The sequence below is a fragment of the Lepisma saccharinum genome, chromosome 25 (genome assembly GCF_977018435.1).
Source record: "Lepisma saccharinum chromosome 25, izLepSacc3.1, whole genome shotgun sequence".
In the NCBI taxonomy this organism is placed as follows: Eukaryota; Metazoa; Arthropoda; class Insecta; order Zygentoma; family Lepismatidae; genus Lepisma; species Lepisma saccharinum.
Window position 1 is genome coordinate 30729604 of NC_139253.1, and position 21146 is coordinate 30750749.

At 39.9% G+C, this 21146-nt stretch overlaps 1 protein-coding gene across 1 annotated transcript in view; it reads right to left on the reverse strand.

Annotated features, from left to right (window-relative positions):
• tei (irregular chiasm C-roughest protein teiresias) overlaps nucleotides 1–16609 on the reverse strand; it is a 703385-nt gene extending 686776 nt beyond the window's left edge. Inside the window, exon 1 of the mRNA XM_083111536.1 lies at nucleotides 16391–16609. Coding sequence (XP_082967662.1) covers nucleotides 16391–16448 — 58 coding nt within the window. The 5' untranslated portion in view covers nucleotides 16449–16609. The remainder of the gene's footprint in view (nucleotides 1–16390) is intronic.
• Between the last annotated feature and the right edge of the window lie 4537 nt (nucleotides 16610–21146).

Consider the following 21146-nt stretch of genomic DNA (forward strand, 5'->3'; position numbering starts at 1 on the left):
AAGTAATGAAGCTGTAGTATGTATAGTATATATATATTCAGTCACTGGGTGTAAGGGATGATCCTTCCACGTAGTACACCCTGGACTGCATTTTGCAGACTAACGAGGCTCTGGCGTCTGTGTTTTGTCCATATGTGTGCTGAGTGTCCCCTTTACAGCCTAAACTTTTAACGAAGTCAGAATGTTTTAAAATTTTAGTAAACGAAATTACAGTTTTGGTAAGGTAAGAGGCTGGACCCCATATAACATGACGGATGCAAAATAGCCTTTAAGTGATGACGCCCCCAAAAATTCAAAATTCAGTCATAACTTTCAAGCCAAGTTATGCAAGAATGGTAATTATATAGGCCTATATGTTTGTTGCTTTTATTTCATAAGCCGTACATATTATTTTCTCGGAGCATATTCCCCAGGGGCCTCACATGAATGACATATAACTTTCTCCAATTATGATTAGCGTATTTGAGAAGAATTGGACAAAATTATCAACCCTACGTTCATAAAATAGATGTTTGAAATATATATTCATGATAAATACAGCTTTACTACCTTAATTATCTTAATGTTGAGAAAGGGAGTAATGGTACCTGGGGGTAAAAGGTAGCTAGAGTGTGTTGCTGATCACATCACCTACAACACCACATCTTCTACTCACAGAACTCAAAATGTATCAAATTGACAAAAATATGTTGACTACAATGGCACATCCTGTAACTGCGATTGATGCATTTTGAGAAACGTATCAGCTTCTGCCGAGCTCCGTGGCGGTACGGTAGGTCGGCAGGGGTAACGGGTTTGAGTCCCGGCCTGGGCATGAGTGTTCTTTGCGAGTGTCCCTTCACCAATTTCATCATATTATCACTCATCGTCGCAATCAGCCAAAAGTGTCAGAAAAGCGACGTAAAATAACCACACCCAACCAATCAAACGTCAGATGCTGTTCCGTGCGATGCACTAAAATGCATCATTTGCAAAGACCAGACAGGGTTATTTGAGGAAAACCAAAATTAGACGTTTAACTGTGGCAATTGATGCGTTTTAAGTTCCGTGAGTACACACAGAAAGCTAAATGCATCAAATCTATTGATGCACTACAGTCAGTGGCAGCGATTAGATTAGAGGGGGCCTGTCCCCACTTTTTGCCACTATGTTAAACCTTATCTTCCAAAGGAAAGTAAACTGTCTTTGCCTCCCCACCCCCAGTTTTGGTACCCAATCGCCGCCACTGACTATAGTGTGTTTTATTGCTTCTGCAAAGAATCAGGTTTACAGTTTGATGCATTTTCGTATATCGTAAAGTTAATGCAAAAGTGCCTCATATGATGCATTTCCTTCTGTCAAGATGCGCTTTAATGCATCATTTGATTCGTTATCTTTCTCTATGATGCACTTAACATTTGATCTGAGCTACGGGCTTTATGCGTTTCTTTGTTTCATTTACTTTTCTATGTGTATGTGCCTTCATGGTACTGTGCAGTGTAAAAGCCATTATCTCTCACCTAATCCTCATAGAATGTAGAAACTTCAATAGTAGCTTTAAGTATAAAATGAGCAGCGTTAACGTTAGTGTCTTAAGACTTACAGAACACCCTCCGAATAAAACGATGGGGCACGAAACTATAGCAAACTAAGCTCCACAAACATCCCTACTATGGGAGAAAGCTTTAAGGTGCGCCATTATTAAGCATTAATACAAACGATGACCCACCTTCGTAAATCAGCATTAACGAGAACGTCGTGAATCAGTATTACAGAGAACTCTGCTTTCCATAAATCAGAATTATTGAAATTTCATGTCGGATACGTCTCGAGGGGAATTTTTTCAGCATCATCCTCCGCCATCTTGGACGTTCTTCAGCCCTTCCCGTCAACAATTTTGGAGAAACGAGGAAGCGAGGGGAAGAAGCAGGAAAGGATTTGAAATAGATCGCAAGATCTCTGCCAAATTCCTTAGAAAATATCTAGAAAATAACAAAATACAAAAGGCGTAAACATTTAAGGTTAGGAAGCCCTAGCTTTCCAAATATGCTCCAGTTATGAGCTCTGAAAAACAATTAACAAGATACAAGTACTCATTGTATGCTTGTGACTGTTCTCTTTCACAACAAGTTTAGTTTCACTGTAAATTTAAAATAGGCTATCTCATTCATATATGTTTTAAGCTTCAAATGTGTACGTTCGACGTTTGATGTACACTGTCCTTGCTTAAAAATGGGACATTTTTTTTATACAACACATTTGGAAAGCATACAATTCGATTGATGGATATAATTCAACTACTTTCTAACCGAATTCTCTTTCATTTCACCCAAGGCTCTTTCATTCTTCTTTACTGAAAATGAAAGTTTCTCTAACGAGTTTTATAAGGGTGAAAATGAGTGCATCAAAATTATGTTGCACAAATGACAAAGTACTACGAAATTCGTTCAACCTAGTCGTTAAAACCGTTGACGAGACCGCGTCTGTCGCCAACGGTGCTTTTAGCATAACGCTGCGTTTACTATATTTGTTTTATACGATTTCCGGTAGAATTCAAGTCAGCGGATTTTTCAGACCCATTGAAGATCGCTAGTGTGATTTGCTTCTAAGAAGCTCTTTTCCAGCGCTTCAGCGGGACACCTTTATGAAGTGATTAGACTATCGAGCTATGCCGCCAGGATTCCCGGGTTCGAGTCACGCCTTCGGCATGATACGACAATATTAAATGACTTTTTAAAATCTGCAATAAGTTGTATACTGTTCTATGTGTTTGGCAACAGGGAGGTGGTGTTTCATTTTTAAATTATTACTTTTATAGCATTATGTAAAATATATTTTAAGGCCTATTTTTTTAAATTTCATAGCCTAATTTCACACTTTAAAGCCTATTTTAGGCGGATAAGACTTAATTTTTTTAGCCTAAACTTCCGACGTATAGTTATAACGCAAGGCATGTATAGCAGGTCGAACAAAATCCATTTCAAAGTCCTCATGCATTTGCTTAAGGCGAGTGTCCGTACTATGTTGGATACATTTTCGGGTGATCTGGGGTCGAATGTGACTCCCATGCTGGTCATTTACTATCATCTTATACACATGCAGGCGAGTCATCAGTCCCAAACTCCAAGTGGAATTCCGAAAAAACCGGGTACAGTTTTTGTACTTTTGATTCCACACTTGCTGTATGCTAACGAAAGTCAATCTTCGATCCTAAGGGTACTACACAGTAAGTAGTAGAAGTCTTATTCCGAAGACAATATCATTTTAAACATAGCCCATAATAATAAATCCTCATATTTCGAAATCAAGGAAAGTATTAAATATGATGTCTCGTTCAACCTTTACGTCAATATTTTATCAGTTGTTTAAATGTAATGAAACTCGAACTACAGAATTGATCTTCAGTTGTTCAACAAAAAGAATTCTTCAAACATATTCAAATTTGTCTAACAAGGGAGGTTATCTAAGTGTCCCCCTCCGATTTCCATCAAACTTGGCAGGTGTATAGAGGGGCCCAAAGGAAAATATACGTGTTTTTTCGGCTAAAAAACTGTATTAGGGCGCAAACCCCACCCTCAAATGTCAAAATGAGGACAAATTGAAGTGGGCATTTGACCCCTGTGTCCCCCTCCGATTTTCATGAAACTTGGCAGGTGTATAGAGGGGCCCAAAGGAAGAAATACGTGTTAAAAAACTGTTTTAGGGGGCAAAACCCGCCTCAAATGTCCAGATGAGTACAATTTGACGTGGGGATCTGACCCCTGTGTCCCCCTCCGATTTCCATGGAACTTGACAGGTGTATAGAGGGGCCTTATGTCCCCTGTTTCTTCCTATGCCATATTTACGTGGTTTCGAGGTCAGATCCCCAATTCAATTTCTCCTCATCTTGACATTTGAGCGGGGGGGTTAGCCCCCTAAAACGGTTTTTAGCTGAAACACAAAAGCACATACTTCTTCCTTTGGGCCCCTCTAAACACCTGCCAAATTTCATGGAAATCGGAGTGGGACACAGGGGTCAGATCCCTAGCATCAATTTGACCTCATCTTGACATTTGAGCGGGGGGGGGGGGGTTGCCTCTTTAAACAGTTTTTTAGCCGAAACAAAAAAAACACGTATTTCTTCCTTTGAGCCCCTCTATACACCTGCCAAGTTTCATGGAAATCGGAGGGGGACACTTAGATAACCTCCCTTGTAAGTGGAAGTCATTTGTACTTAACCCAAACATTCGTGATGTGACAAGAATATTTGGTGCATCATAAATTTGATTGCATGTTTTCAAGCAGGAAGATATCAAATATGCACATTACTATTGTTATCTTTTATGGCGTGTCGTCACGACAGCTTATAAGTTAAGACTTTCGCCTTATGATAAGGAGGTCTCGTGTACGATTTCCGGTTTGACACACTTCAGAATTTCGGACCCAGTTTTAAACATTTTCTCCAGTTACGGTTAGCGCAGAAATTGACAATGTACATTACATATTTTCAATGATAACAGATGTTTCAAATATTTGTTCATGATAACATCAACTTTACGATCACCTTTCTTAATGCGAAAAAGGGAGTAAATTGCAACATTGCAACACCAGTTAGAATGTCAATATTTCCAATTATGAAGGGTGTGATGAAAGAAGGAGGGTCTTTTCAAACCCCCAATACCCTAGAAATAATAATAGTAATAATAAATAATGAAATATTAGCAATATTATAATTGCAAAGTTCTCCTTCTTGACACACACAATATCTATCCATCCAGGTCAATGTACCTCCAGTGTCGTCAACAGTGGGGCGGCGGGGCGAAGAGAGAACGTCCCGCAGTTCGACCGGTCCCCTCCCCCAACAAAGATGAAAAAGCTAGGTAAATATATGTTCTTCTGGCCAAAATATCCACCTTTTGTATTGTATTTAAATGTAAAAGCAAAGTTCCCCGTGCATATAGCATCGTGCCATGAAGGCACATTTAGGGGATGTGGGGATAGGGCCCGATCTCGATCGCGGCCGTTTTGGAGATGATGTGAACAGCACCACGCTCCGGCCGCCTTTACCCCATTGATTTGAGGTTGGGTGAGCACCAGAGCCGCTTTATGCTGGGACAAGGCCGGAAAAATTCCGACCTTAGATCATCAACCCCGGGAATCGAACCCGCGTCTCCCGCGTGGCAGTCAGACGCCTTACCGACTAGTCACCCGCGGATGCGATTTCATGTTTGTTATTTAGCGTTTGCTTTTCTACCACTTTAGGCTAATCGTTGTTGATTAGTTGTTGATTTGGTGTTTTAAGTCCACTTTATGCACAGTAAGGCTAATCGGGACTGGACCTACAGTTTAAAGTGGGATCCGAACCACTTGTGCCTCCGCCGGGTATCGAACCCGGGACCCCTTGATTACAAGGCGAAGACGCTACCACTGCGCCATCGGGGAGGCCCTTAGGCTAATCGTGACGATGGGGATGAGTTATGACATCATGAAAATGATGAAGGGACACTCATACACAACGCTTATGCTTAGGTCGAGATTCGAACCCAGGATCTATATTAAATGTGACCGCCCCTAGAAAATATTTGCGTCCCATTATTTTATTGTGCCATCACTCTCTACTCTCTCTCACTCCGTACACACACACACACACACACACACACACACACATACATGAATTGTGCCGCGATTAAATCAGTAGGTAGATTTTTTTGATTGATCGAGTTGGTGTTTCGAGTCCACTTTATGCACGTTAAGGCTAATCGGGACTGGACCTACAGTTTGAAGTGGGATCCGAACCACTATGCGCCTCTACCGGGAATCGAACCCGGGACCCCTTCATTACAAGGCGACGACGTTCAGTAGGTAGAAAAACGAAAAAAAATGGTCTTCTTCATTCAACTCGTTACATATCATGATTTCTGTTAAGAGTTTGTAGTGGTTCTGTGGCTTATTCCCTTTCCATTTTCAAAGTACACATCTCAAAAACAAAATATTTATGTCCTAACGTACAGTGGCCAAATATCTGCCCACATCTAAGTTGACGCGGTTGTGGATGTGATACTCATCATCCAAACTAACAAAACCCCGTCATTTTGGCACATTAAGCCACTTCTCCCCGAAATTAACTTTATTAACAACGTGCGTACCGCGAGGCGAGGACAATGTTGGTAACACCATCATCAGCTTCCCTGCTAACAAGTTTCGTTAAACCCTCAATGAGGCCAGGTTTCAATTAAATTTCAACCAACTTTATCTTCTGCGCTTTCTGCATCTGCTCCAAGGAAGCATGCACAGCCGAGAGAGTCTTGGTTATGTAGAATCAAGTATTCTTGCGCCTCTCCCTCCAACAGAGGAAGGAAGGGGACATGTACAGAAATACAAACGTTTATGGGCTGCAGTAATGTTGCTTTCGTATAACAAAAATGCTCGAATCACGCTCTCACGACGTGTGATTCTAGTCTCGAATCTCGACTTGATAATGGATGTTTCTTTTCGGCAGTCCTTCAACATTGAATCACAAAGCGCGCTACGACGCTGGGGATTCAGAGTTCGAATTCCGCCCTGGCCATGGGTGTTCTTTGTGAGTGCCCCTTCATCAATTTCATCCTATCATCGCTCATCCTCACCGACCTTCGTGGCGGAGTGGTTAGTACAGCGCGCTACGACGCTCGGCTAACCAAGACCGGACCTACAGTTTAAAATGGGATCGGAAGCACTGTGTGAAATGTTCCTCCACCAGGGATCGAACCCGGGACCCGTTGATTATCAGGCGAGAGAGTTAGCACCATGGTGCGAAATTCTTGGGGGCCAAGGAGTAGTTCCCACAACCAACAATATGGTCCTACTAAACTCATCCAAAAAATCCAGTAATGGGGGGAGAATTTTTGTTGTACATAACAACAAGATAAGCAATTAGCTTATATGTGAAAATGTGTATATATATAAAATGTACTTTACTGAGGATAATATAGAAAACACACAGAGAGAATGAAGGATAATGTTAGTCCCCTCCTCCTCTCTCTCTCTCTCTCTCTCTCTCTCTCAAGAGATCATTAACAGATCTACACCAATGACAATTTATGTACAATAAAGTTAAAACAAGAATTCAAGACACAAAATAAGTATGAAATCTATTTTGTTTAATTAATAGAAAGGAAATACTGAACAAAAACCTATACATAATAATACCAATTATACTATTTTGTAATTTATTGGCATTTGTAACCAGTTGATAGAGGAATTAGTCTGCTACTGATATATACAAAATTAACATATGACTGAGTTTCTTTAAATGAATTTAATAACACAGGCCTGCATGGGTTTGGATGACTCACAGATGACTGTTGTCCCTGAATAATTTCAGTATGCTGAATCCAAAAATGAAATCCATTTTTACCCATTACGTCTAGTCTTTTCAGAAAATTGCAATATAGTAAGTGCCATTATTTCACAATAAAATGTGTAGTTTCATGATTTCCTCAATAGATGGCTCTGTTCAAATTATGATAAAATATTGCTTTTCTAGAATGCAAATCCTCCAATTTTGAACTATAAATGCATAAAGTAGTAAGTATTTAATCCACCTTCTATTTTCATAAGACACATTGACATAAAAATTGTAAACTTTGATTACATAAGTTCCATTTTCAAAATCCCTCATGGAAATATTCTTCACAAAATGTCTAAAATTCAATGTTATAATGTAGTGGGTAGATTGAATTTTTTGACAAATTTTTTTTGACGTGATGGTAAGAATCTTATGTCATAATTTTGATTGTGAAATTGTGAAAAATCCTGACGTGATGGGGGAAAATGGATATCATGTGCATGATTAGCATTCAAGATACTTCCAGAATCACTTATTGGTTTGTAAACAACCGAAATTTTGCTTGCTTAAATTTATTTTTATGCGTTCTGTAATGGAATGGCAAATATGATAACTTTGATTCTGAAATTTTGAAAAATTCTGAAGTGATAGGAAAAAAATGGATGTCATTTCTGTGATTATCACTGAAAAATACTTTCGGAATTATTGATTAATTTGGAAACAATCAAAATTTCTCTTGCATAAAGTCTTTTGATGCGTTTGTTGAGTTAATGCATGTAATGTAATGTCGAATATGAGAACTTCCAGAATCACGTATTGATTTGAAATCATCCGATTTTTTTTCAAAAATGCAGGCTGGTGTAATAGGTTTATACATATAAATATTTAACAATTTACTTTTATACGTAATAACAAAATAAATGTGTATCACGCAATAATCCACACACTCGTGGATTAATATTCCCCACCGCCACAAGTCTTCAATGGTTTCGCGTCCTGATTACCACTACGGGCAGAAAAACGACGCATAATAAGAGTGCATAAATTGTCAAAAGCCTCAACACCGCAGAGAGAATTTACAACACTTGCCTCCCGGCGGGTGCCACACACTTTTTTTATTTCCTGTAGTGGGTACTCGACAGCTGCTTTCGATACGGCGTGCTTGCTGTGCGTTTCCCAGCGAAGAGCCAGTTTATGGAGAACGAAAAGATGCATGATAACAAAAATCGATGCAGTTGCAAAATAGCTGACGTTCCACGTTGTAACCGAGAGAACAACAACACCGTGGGTTTAAAATGCTCTGAGCATTTCTGACAGATATTATTGACTTAAATGTCATCAAGTCTATCTCGTCATCCAACAAAAACGGCTAAAGGTATATTATTGATATAGTGTGTTATAAATAGAGCCCGGAAGTTTGGCAAAATGCCTCTTTTTATCTACAGCATATATTGATAAAAATTTTCCGGATATACGTTTCTTATGTTGTTTCCAATGTTTTGGAAGCCTTTTTATTTTGCCTATTTGGGACCCCACTGCCTATTTTTAATTATAATGCCTTTTTTTGCCTTTTTCAATGAAATTTGACAATTATTTTTAAAAAAATGTGTATATAAATTATTTTTCTCCCAAAAAAACGTTGTTGGCATTTATTTTTCTTCCGTTTATTATGTGAATAATTTTCGCTTTATTTAAGTAATATTGAACTCACGCATGTTTCAACATAGCTGAAGGAGAAAAGTGTGAGAAAAAAGTATTTCATGCTCAGTTAGGATATTGCCTTTCGGTTAACATTTCTTGTACATGATTGACTGCTGAAGTGGATAGGTCGATTTCGAACACAAAGAAGATATTTCTGAAATCTCCCTCTCGAACCCGAAGATTTCAGGAAGTTGCGATTGAGCTTAGTTTACCTCAGCAACCAGTCTTGACGAGATAGGGAACCTGGATATCAGCAGCTATATATTATGTTAACAACCTTCAAAAAATCAGTGAGGTGATCGATGCTCTTCCAGAAAATGAAGCGGCTTCAATTCGTGAAGTGAAAGAACTCCTGTGCTATTCAAGTTTATTTTTGCACATTATGGTGCATTGCCAGAGACAATTACAATTATAGCATCCATGAAAATCTTCGAGGAATCTATGCAGCAGATGATGGAAGTGCCAGGAGAAAAGGAGTCAGCTGTTGCGGAAAAGTGCTAACGGGTAGTGAGTGCAAATGAGGACTTGAAACAATTGAAAACAATTTGTGATATTCTAAAAGGTGAAAATGCTGTTACCGAAATGAGTCCAGCTACATTAGCTTGTTTTATGTATGCTCCAATAACTTCTGTCGAAGTAGAAAGATCTTTTTCTATTATGAAAAACATTCTCTCTGATAGACAACTATCAATGAATGTTGAGAATTTAAAAAGCACTTTGTAGTTATGTGCAATCAAGACGGAGAAAATTGAAATGCTCTTCCCAATTTAGATTTTAACATTTTGCAAGAAATTATAGATAAAAGTAAGTGACTTCTAAATGTGCCTTTTTTCGGTTTATTTTGCCTTTTTTTTCATTTTTAGTGCCTATTTTCCACATTATAAATGCCTTTTTGCCTCCCTATTTTAACGAAAATAAATGCCTGAACTTCCGGGCTCTAGTTATAAAAGTAGTTTAAGGTGAGGAGGGACAATTTCGCACCAGGCATGCATTTATTTAAATATCGTCGGAATTGGCACTGCTACTAAAGATAATCCACGCATAATTTGAGAGTATGAATTTCTCCCCATGTTGCAAGTGGAAGCGGTTTTTAAAGTTGATTATTAAGCTAGATGCCATGTTTGAAAAAAGTGATGAATACGTACTTACAGAATCCCATGTATTCCTTATGGAGAGACAACTTTAAATTGAATTTACGGCTAAACAATTGGGAGTTTCGACTATTTCTAGCGCAAATATCATCTTAAATGGATCCTTTACCCGACCATATATTTTTTTCCGCCATCGGAAGTTTGATATCTCCAAGAAAACGAGTAAAATAATTCTCCTATAAGCGTAATGTATTTCTCCTTGCCTCCTACAGCCATCCTGGCAGTGTTGCCAAACCTGATGTGCATAAAAGAGCTACATTTCACAAAGAGCTAAAGATGACTTTCAAGGATCTAGATTAACGAAGGCTGCATAAAGTGTCTCCTAGGGTAATTTAGGTGTCAGAGGGGTGGGGGCGCTGCTATTATCGTTATCTTTAAAGTGATGGAAATGTATTCTTAGTTTTCACCGCCTAGATTTGGCGGCATTACCCATCTCAATAATTTTATGATGTAAAAAGGTAAAGTGCTCCCCTGTGCTTAGCACCACGCCATGAAGGCGTATAGGGAGTGTGGGGGTAACGCCCCACACTTTCTTGATCCGGTCGTGAGTGGGGGTGATGTGATCAGCATCACTCCCCTGACCGCCTTTACCCCCCAGGGTTTCCCCCAGGTACTCATGTTATCCGACGCTGGGTGGACGCCGGGGCCGCTTCCATCGTTAGAAAATTTTATGATGTTCATATGAAATCGAAAATAAAGGATTCCCGGATAATAATATTGACATCTTCACCTTAAGCCACAGCTCTATATATAAAAATACCTGGGGAGGAAAGAGGGGTGTGGGAGACGCAGCCTATATATGAATATCACGTCACGTGCAAAATGTACACTCATGGCAAAGGTTGGTCCTTATGGGCCGGAGCCAGTGGTGGCATCACGGTGGGGTAGAGGGCGGGTGCCACAGTTCACAGTAACGAGTACACGAAAGAGCCAGATCTGGCTCCAAAAGAGCGAAGTTGGCAACAGTGATCGACAGCTGTCCCAGCGTGAAAGACCTAGGGGAAATTGTCCCTCCTCGCCTTAAGGCTATGCAATTTAATTAAACAACTCAAACAATGACACGTATTAAATAACCTGTCGTGTCTATTCCAGATGGCAGGAGTTGCATAATTTGAAAATAACAATTTTAGTTAGTAATTGTATAACGGTGTACAAAATTAAGTATCGAATAGATTTTAATTTCATTCTTGTTATTTAGCGTCGCTTTACTGCTACGTTTCGCTAGTTGCGACGAAAAGTACAAGTGATATGTGACGAAATCGATGAAGGGACACTCACTCACCGTGGACGGGATTCGAACTCGAGACTCCTGATGAATAATTGATGAAGTGACCGATACAAGAGGTGTGTGTGTGTGGGTGAGCGTACATGTGCATGTGAAATTATTAAACTAAAGAACTGAATCATTAGGAAAATTAGTGCAAATATTTACTCATGATCGCTCTACATGAAGATTAAGAAACATAAATAATTATATATATGGAAATGATTTCAATGTGTATTATAATACAGTACGAAATAATAACAGTGACATCTGTGAAACAATAGTGGTAATAAAACCAGTGAGGTCTGAAGAAAATTATTTCGGTATTTATCCTGAAATTAATTAAATTGAGTGAGTAAAGACCAAGCACGATGTGAAAAACGATATAGGATACTATTATAAGCTACAAATATAATTTTACCCGCTTTTAAACTTCCTTTGTCAATCGCGACGACGCTGTTGTGATGAAATATATGAGAAGACAAGCAACACAAGAACCAGGATTCAAACCCATGCCACCGCGACAGAGGCTGGTTCGACTAGATGTTATGGTTATGTTACTTCTTATAAGCCAGGGAGCAGGGAGTTGTCCTCTACTGTCAAGGATTGATTGATTGACTGATTGATTGATTGATTTGCTTTACTTTACTTCGCTTTTTGTACCACCTTTTGGCTAATTTGCAAAGATGAGGATTAGTGACGATATGGTAAAATTGATGAATGGACACTCACAAACATCCATGCCCATTGCGAGACTCGAACCCGTGACCTCTACTTTCAAGGAGTACTTGAAAAAAAATGTCAGTATTCAATAAACTGTTTCAAAGAACATAGAGTGTGAATATTGAACATTATATTATTATAAATGAAGAAGACAAACAGAAACACACAAAGGCGTAATATACGTTGGTGAGTTATTTATATAAATCAATGCAGTCAAGCAAGATTTAAAGTGCCATTTATATACTTATATTCTCCAATATTGTGAATGTTACTACAAAGTGATTTTTTGAAGTAAAAAACACGTTTTGTTAAGCATTTTGGAGACCGTAAACCAAACATTTGGTAGCATATAATAAATTTGCTAATTTTTACTAATTTGTTTGTCAACTCTAAGAAAATATATTGTATTTGTTTTTCTTGTGAACAATCAATTGTGTGTCGCCTACTTAAACAACTATTTGGTTACAAGAAACTGTATTTTTGATTATTACAAGCAACTGCCCTTCCCACTTTCTCTGAGTGCGTATGTGTGTATGTACATATATACATACATGTAATATATATCAGACACCATGGCTGCTCTGAATATTCACACTCCATCCTTTCGTCGTGATCTAGCTGGCATGAAACTTTTATACAAGATAATAAATGGCAAAATCAGAACAGATCTCCTAATCAGTAAATTCACACTTAGGGTACCCTAAAAGCAAACGTGCAACCTGCAACTCTTCCACAACCCAACCACTAGGCTATCCCTTCTACAACGCTCCATGTTTTACAGGCTCCCACAAATCAACAACAAACTTCCCTTGAATGTAGATATTTTCCTTCCAGAACGTAATTTTTGTATATTACTGACCAAGAACATGTAAATCTATCCAACGTTGTTATTGTTTATATCTATTGTTATTCTTTGTTTCTACTTTATGTTGTTTCAGTGTAAAATGGCCAAATTAGACTGTATCTGAAACTCTGAGTAAATAAATAAATAAATAAATATATACATACATAATGCATAATCTTTGTAATAATACATGAAATACTCTTCCGAAATGCCTTTGCAGTTACAAGACAATATGTGTTGCTATCTATGACCTTACCAGTAATTACAGTAAACACACCACCGTGGCCGAGGGCGTTAAGTGGCGACATTTGATCTCTGCACCGAAATTTCCGTATTCGAGTCCCGGCCCGGGCATGGAAGTTCTCTGTTGGTTCCTTTATCAGCTTCATATCATCATCACTCATCCTCATCACAGTCATTCGTCAAAAGTAGCAGAAAGGCGACGTAAAATAACAAAAAATGCAAAATTCAAATAAACACCCCCACCCCCCAGTGTCTTGTATTGACACGCTCACATGCATAGGTATTCAGATGAAACGACAAAACGTAACAATCTTCGCGATTAGCCAAAAATGGCAGAAAAGCGATGTCAAATAAAACAAATCAATCAATCGACAAAACATTACACAATGTATGAAATCTTGAATATATATCTAAATTGACATTATGGAACAAGTAAAAATTCAAACATAAATGAAGTTATAGTTGAACTAAGTAGGAAACATAACGTAATAGGTCGGTGCAAGAGAAAAAAACAAGGGTACTTTAGTATTATACGGACTACCTCAGTTCAGACCGTCTGTTTTCTGGGAAAGCAAAATGAACACTTATGGACATAATAGGAACACTGTATTTGAAAGTGTACAGTCAACGGCAAAGATAACAGTAGGCAAATTGTCGATCACTATTTTCATTACTCTTTATTCCACATCCTGTGTTGTTTTAAGGAATGAATTCCTGTTTATACAAAGCAGATGTTGTCCTCTGTCTATTGACGTTTTTACTTCAATTCATGATCATCACATTGTGGAAAACGGACTGAATGAAAATTGTGATGGACAATTTGCCTACTATTTCTTTTGCCGTTGGGTGTACAATATGTGAATCGGTTAGGTTAGGTTTATTTAACGTAGATAAGTGAGGTAGTCCCTATAATACTAAAGTACCAAAACAACACTCACAATCATTAATCTTCTGGAATCCCCACTATGCTAGCGAATACGTGGAGTAACGCTTCGCCGACGGTAACATCATCGCTTTGTAATGAAGGGGTCCCAGGTTCGATACCCAGTGTAGGCATATAGTGATTCGGATCCCACTTTAAACTGTAGGTCCAGTACCGATTAGTCTTTCTGTGCATAAAGTGGACTTAAAACAAAAGAAACTCACGTGGAGTAACATTAACTTAGCTAAATGTGAACTAAAAGCTGCATGTGTAAAATTGGGTCCTATTTCAATTAGAAGAGTTTGCAGTACGGTGAATGTCCAGCATAAGAGAACTCAATTTTATGTGCGAGTTGTTTCCTTGAAGAATACAAGGAAGTGTAGTGAATTTGATCTCTTGACATCCAATATCAAGCCTCACTTTCCTGCGAGACGAAGAGAGCGCGTGGCTGACCACTTCAATACCTTCAAGGGTAGCCATGAGAACAGGTGATTGATGGAGTGGATAAAATGACAAGCACAAGCGCCCATGCCTTCACAAGGGTCTTAGTTCCTGTCTTCATTTCTTTCCACAGCGTGCTATTTCGACTGGTAGACAACGTCAAGAAACATTTCGTAACTTAAACTTCATTCTGTTTATGGATCTGAGAGTGCTGTGCCAAGGTGATGGAACGAAGCATGAAACAGGAAACAATTAAGGTAAATGCGATGCTATCGGAATAAGGATCACCTTAGGGACTGGACGATATCGCATTAATAATTGCCATGGCCTTGCTATGAATCGGTATCGAATTCCATTTCCAATTAGAGACAATTCGGTGGTTCGCATTCATGGACGTCCGCAGGATTTTTTCCAGGTGGGGGGGGGCAAACAAGGCACATTTTCGCCAAAAATAGTGGTGTTCCCTAAAAAAAACATTGCTTAATTTTGAATTTATGGTGCTCATGCAATAATTAACACATATTATTGTGGCTAGAATGCAATTATATGTGTGAGATACAAAATTTTTGGTAGATTTTCATTTTTCAGGGGTTGGCACGGCCCCCTTGCCCCCCCCCCCTTCCGGACGTCCATGTTCGCATTTAACTATAAAGCTGAAGCTCAATTTGTATATATCTGCGCATGCAGTAGACTTTACAACAAACGTTTCCAAAATTTCTCTGGTAATCTCTCCGATGATTATTCCTTAATCTGTTCCACACCTAGATTATTATATGACGCTTTTCTACCTCTTGTGTTTGGCGCAGTGGTAGCGTCATTGCCTTGTAATCAAGGGGTCCCGGGTTCGATCCCCGGTGGAGGCACAAGTGGTTCGGATCGCACTTTAAGCTGTAGGTCCAGGCCCGATTAGCCTTGCTGAGCATAAAGTGGACTTAAAACACCAACTCAAACCAAAACCTACATCTTGTGTTAATCGTGACGATGAGAAGGGATGATGAACTAATGAAATGGTGAAGCACTTCTTGACCCTCTGCATTCGCGGGTCTAGTCGGTTACACGTTGCAACACCGACTCGTCTACCTCGCTGATTTGGTGTCAGGTAGTGTATTTGGTGTCTGCACCGTTTTCAACACGTTCTGGGGCGGTGTGGTGTATGGTCGCGTGCTAATTAATCAAATGAACTCTTAAAGCAGCAGACAGGCATTTGTTGAATCTTCTGAACTTGAACACTGCTTTCCGTCTACTTGGTTGAACATAATTTTATTGCACCAGTGTAACACTGGGATACACATGCCTGCACCTAGTATCAAAAAGTGCTGCGCACTAGACGGGGCCAGTGATACATCAATACCTGGACAAGCTTCGAACTTGGAACCTTTGGCTTTGTAGCACGCTCATGCCTCCTCCACGTAGGTCCGGTTAAACTTGTGTGCGTGGTCTAACTCGTTCGTCATTTATGATAAGAACAGCTGGTCTCTCTCTGTAGGTGAGTGGTCAGCGAAGCCAGAGGTCCCAGGTTCGAACTTTGGGTAAGGCATGGGTTGGTCTCAGCATCGATTTCATTCTCATCGTCGCCATTAACCCAAGATGTAGAAAGGTGACGTAAAATAAGTGAATACAAAGGAAGATAATGGGGTAACCCATTGATGGTGAAACAACAACGTGGGTGAAAACAACAAACCATCATATTACAGGAGAGCGGGATAATTAAACTGGGTTTCGGATACTTGACCACAAAGTTGTTAACCAGAAGCCTGTAAAGTAAACACCATGTCTCTAACTACAAAAGACAAACACAAAAGAAAGTTGTACTTACACGGAATGAAGAGTACTACAACACATGATACAATACACGGAATTATCCAATCTTTCATTCTTTCTTGGGACAGTGTGAGTACATATAGTTTTCTCCTATGGCTATCTGTCACCTAGCTTACACTGGCACACTCCATGACACTGACTGTTTTCCCGATCACGCGCGCGCCACTACACGAAGTAGAAAGAGCGAACCACTAGCGCTTCCGCCACTACCCAACACACACCACTCACTGAACCGCGATCCTCTCGCGCCATCCAAGACAAGCGCGCACGGCGCACGCGCGCAACCATCTCCTTCCGTCAAATGCTCCCTGTGGGGCTAAGGGGGAGAACGCCTGAAACAGGAGGGTTTTTAGATGCAAACCGACCGTTGCGAGGGGTGAGAGATGGGACGAAGTTTCATATAGTTACACTCCATCCATTTCTAATGTGGCAGAGATTGCACTGCAACCACCACTATGCTATTCCCCCTGTTCAAGCGTTCTGCTTCCCGCTCAACTTTTTAAAGCGCTATCTTTTCTTCAAGAGGGTAATTGGATTAAGTGAAAACCAGCTACCGAATTTGCAAAGAAATTAGAGTTGAATATTTAATGCCTTGTTTCACTTTCATTTTGAAACCGCGCTCTCCTACCCAACCATTAAGCTTGTTAAACTATGCCTCTATTATTCCCTAGACTTTATATTAAGGCTAGACCAAGATCCGCTTGCCAAACTAAATATATAAAATACCCTTAAATTGTTACAGCTCTCGAACGGCGTTGGAAAAACCAATACGATGGAAAATGTATACACTGAAGGGATACTTACGTGCTTGAGCTGGTCAGCCTTGCATACTTGAAATATTAAAGACATCTAATTAGTAACAGCAACAATTCCCCTGCACAGAGAAACTGAGCAAGAAGCCTGGACTCGAACCAAAGTCTTGGGCATCTGCTGTCATCATTCTTGAGCATAGTTTCAGGGAGTTTTCCGACAGAAGTGACGAGACACTTGCTACTTGGAAGCAAACGTTCAGAAATAAATGCAATATTTCGCGCCGGCCACAGTGGCGTAGCAACATATTGCGAACCCCCCATCCGTTCTTTACATTGGAAATCTGAATGTGAATCCATACAAAATCTTCAGGAATACGTCGGCAAATTATCATATTTCAATAATAACAAATTACTGACGAAAATGATATTTAATAATTTCACTCACCTAAAAATGTATTTCTTTGTTTTCCGCGAGCTGAAATCTAAAACTTTAGGAAGGAAGGATTTGGTGATTTGGCACACACACTGGAGATGTACCATGCCAGAAATGTCATCGAAAGATGTAATCTCGACCAGGACACGAACTCGGGTCTCTACTTTCTCAGCGACTGGGTCAGTTCTGGTTTCGTTTGACTTTCCACTTTTTCACCTGCATGGAATTGTCCCTGTTAGATATTATAATTCAACTCCTAAATGGATAAGAAATGTACAAGAGAAGCAGACTGGAAATAGGAGGTCTATCATAAACATGCATAAAATAGACATTAGGGACATTACCACACCCAGGCACGAGAATAAAGTCAATGTTAAGTGAGAGAGACCGTAAAGAATAATCTAAGAAGAATAAGAATAAAAGGAATATAAATTCAAGAATAAAATTGGTAAACGCTGTAAGTGCCACAATAATTCAAACACCGTTTTCCACGTTAAACTGTGAAATGTACCATGCTTTATAATGTGGTAAACGTGAATAGTGGCTGGTAGCCCTCTAAGTAGTTCAAAGGGCGTGTAAAGAGGTCACTAGTGTGCACGTTCTTACGGGCTGATGTGCGGAACGATGCGATTTCCAAACACTTTCGCTTTTGGCACTTACAACGTTTACCACTTTCAGTCCTCAATACATCTCGCAATGAGTTTAAATAGAGGATACACAACCTGGAATGTAAAACAGGGGCCAGGCTAAGCTAAGACTGACTTGCTGGGTGAGAGGGTGAAGCAAGTGCGAGGGGGGGAAGGAGGGCCCGCTTCATGTCTCTGTTAGTGTTACTGCAAAGGGATCTGTTGCCTTTGAAACACTGATGACGTCGACTGTACCTACTTTCTCCCATCGGGGCCTCCCCGACGGCGTAATGGTAACGTCGGGGCCTTGTAATCAGAGGGCCTCGGGTTCGATGCCAGGTAAATTCACATTGCTCAGTGGTTTGGATCCCACTTTAAACTCTAGGTCCAGTTCCGAATAGCCCATCTGTGCATAAATTGGACTTAACACAAGAATTCAATTTGTGCCAGGCGAGAAGCTATACTGATCGCAAATCCAACTGGCGGTTGACCTTGAAGGCTATTTCTTGCGAGTTCTGTCCCCCAATCATTTTCGGGGGCGTGTGGTCCGATCGGTGTCAAGAAACTCAGTTGCGAAGTAAAATCTGAAGGGATGACGTCGCTCTCCCGAAGCAACGTTGCCAAGCGAACTTCTGTTTTTGCCAGTTGTCTTTATATGACTTTGTGTCCGCCTGCATTCCGACCTGTGGGTGGGTCGCCCTTCCGGAAACTTCATCGTTCAGGACATCGTGTGCAGTTGTACCATCAACCTCCGTTGATTTCTGGGCTGTCAATACTTTTGCCCGAGAAGACTTTTTCTCCCTTACGGTACGTTTGGAAACATGTGGTGGACCTAACGCTCATTTGTTTCGTCCCGCGAACAACGTTCGGTAACTTGTGACCCGATCTCAGACGAAGAAAATTCAACTGATCCCTGATTCGCTGTTTCCCAGCCGCCAGTAGGAGTTGCGTTCAGTATAGCTGTATACAGAAATACACAGATGCACTCATAAGCGTGCACAGACTAATTTATTTGGGAATGCCTTAAGGGGAGTTTAATTGTATTAGTATTTGAAATAATTATTGGTTCAAAAATTACTGATAAAAGATCCAACACAAAAATAACAATTTTGAAGAGAAGGGCAATATTTAAGTTATTAGAAAATCCGATTAAACTAGAAGAAAAATGTTGTAAACCTTTGGTAAATCTATTATCATTTAAATACTATTCTATTAAAACGGTCTGTTACAATAATATCGACAATCGTAATACCACTGATAGTGGCTAAAATATATTAAAATATTAATTTGCATATTGTATTATTATCCACTTAGAACTTCAGTGATCCCCTGTAAGATAATAATAATAATAACCCATGACTCGACAGCTCTCGAAAGGGCGTGGATCTATCTCCCGGCTGCCAGTCTCCCTCCCACAATCCTACATAGAGGTGTGGAGTTCTTCAACTGGTAACGGGGTGACGTGGGGTTAGCACGTCGAACCCCCAGCCGTTGTAGGAGATTTCCGAGACCGGATTACGCTACTCACTCGAAGCTCCCCTATTTCCTCACGATCGTGGGTTGCCACCGGTCCTATGCACAGGCCGAAAATCCAGAGACTGAATCGAGGCGGACTCGAACCCATGCCGTCCCGCAGTCGGAGCCCAAAGCACAGCGCCTTAGACCGCACGGCCACGGAGGAGGACCCACTGTAAGATAATTCATCAAAACAAATCTTTGTCCACTTTATACCAGACAAAAACAACTTCTCATAATTACTATTTGCCGTTATTAAATCACTATTATTATTGCTTTATAAACTGCACACAGCTCCTTAATAAATCGGTCACATTTCGTTTTCTTGTGGGTGCGGTTTCGATTCCACTGATTAGGAGGTGCCCAGGACCTCAATTACCCCTGGCACCCCCGGTGCGCATACTTATAGATGCACTACATAGAACCTTTAACAATTCACCGTTTTGATCGGCAGGATTCGCATAAAAAAGAGAGGCTACATATAGTTATTAACTGATAACGGTATAGTTAGCAGACGTCAAAAACTTTTTTGCGGTCATAATCCCTCAACCATGTCCTGAATATGAATTTAAAATTCTCAGAAATATTCTCACCGCGGCTCCTGTAAAGTGAAAAATCTTGATTTATAACCTTTTTTTACACGAATCATGAGGGACATCTTACTCCGCTTGCTATTCTACGTCATAGAGATAACGAAAGATTTATTGCAGGAGACAGAGCGCGAAGTGGATAAATTTATTGTATTTCAAGCCGTGCACCTCGTGGAAAAAGTTGGAAGGGACAGTAATGAAAAAAATTACACTGAAATAGCTGCTTCATAAAGATACAGCTTCAAATATGTTTTACATTTCAAGATAAACTCGAAGATGAGTGTATGGATTTTTAGATATGGTCGATTGGAGCTCTGATTTCACGTGCCTACATTACATGATATAAACGAGTTGAAATTTAAATGAAGTTTCAGGAAGGAGTTTTTAAAATATTGAACGCGTTCCTTATCCACCGTGGGTCAAAAATCACAATCGGATACTATTTATAGTGAAAGAACGTATTATTCGCAATGGATATTGACGTAAAAAGTTGTCGTAGGTTGAGAACAATATTTATCCTCTTCACATACGTCACGTGGTAATAATTAGTCTGTTTTCCGATAGAGGTCAGTCCAAATGGCTGTGGTCTTTCGTTAGGGAAAAGATTTTAAAACGGAATTCGTATGAATCTCGTTTAGGATTTGAAAATAGAAATTACCTATGTCTTCATAATGATCGCACACGAAATGCTGAGGGGGACAAGGCGTCGCTCATGTCAGCGAATCCAGCTGTGCACCGAGAATAATGGTCAACATTGCGAGATGTTCAATCATTAAGACATGGGCGGAGTTTGAGCTTTTGCTTTGGGAGGGCCAGACTCTGGGAGAAGCATATG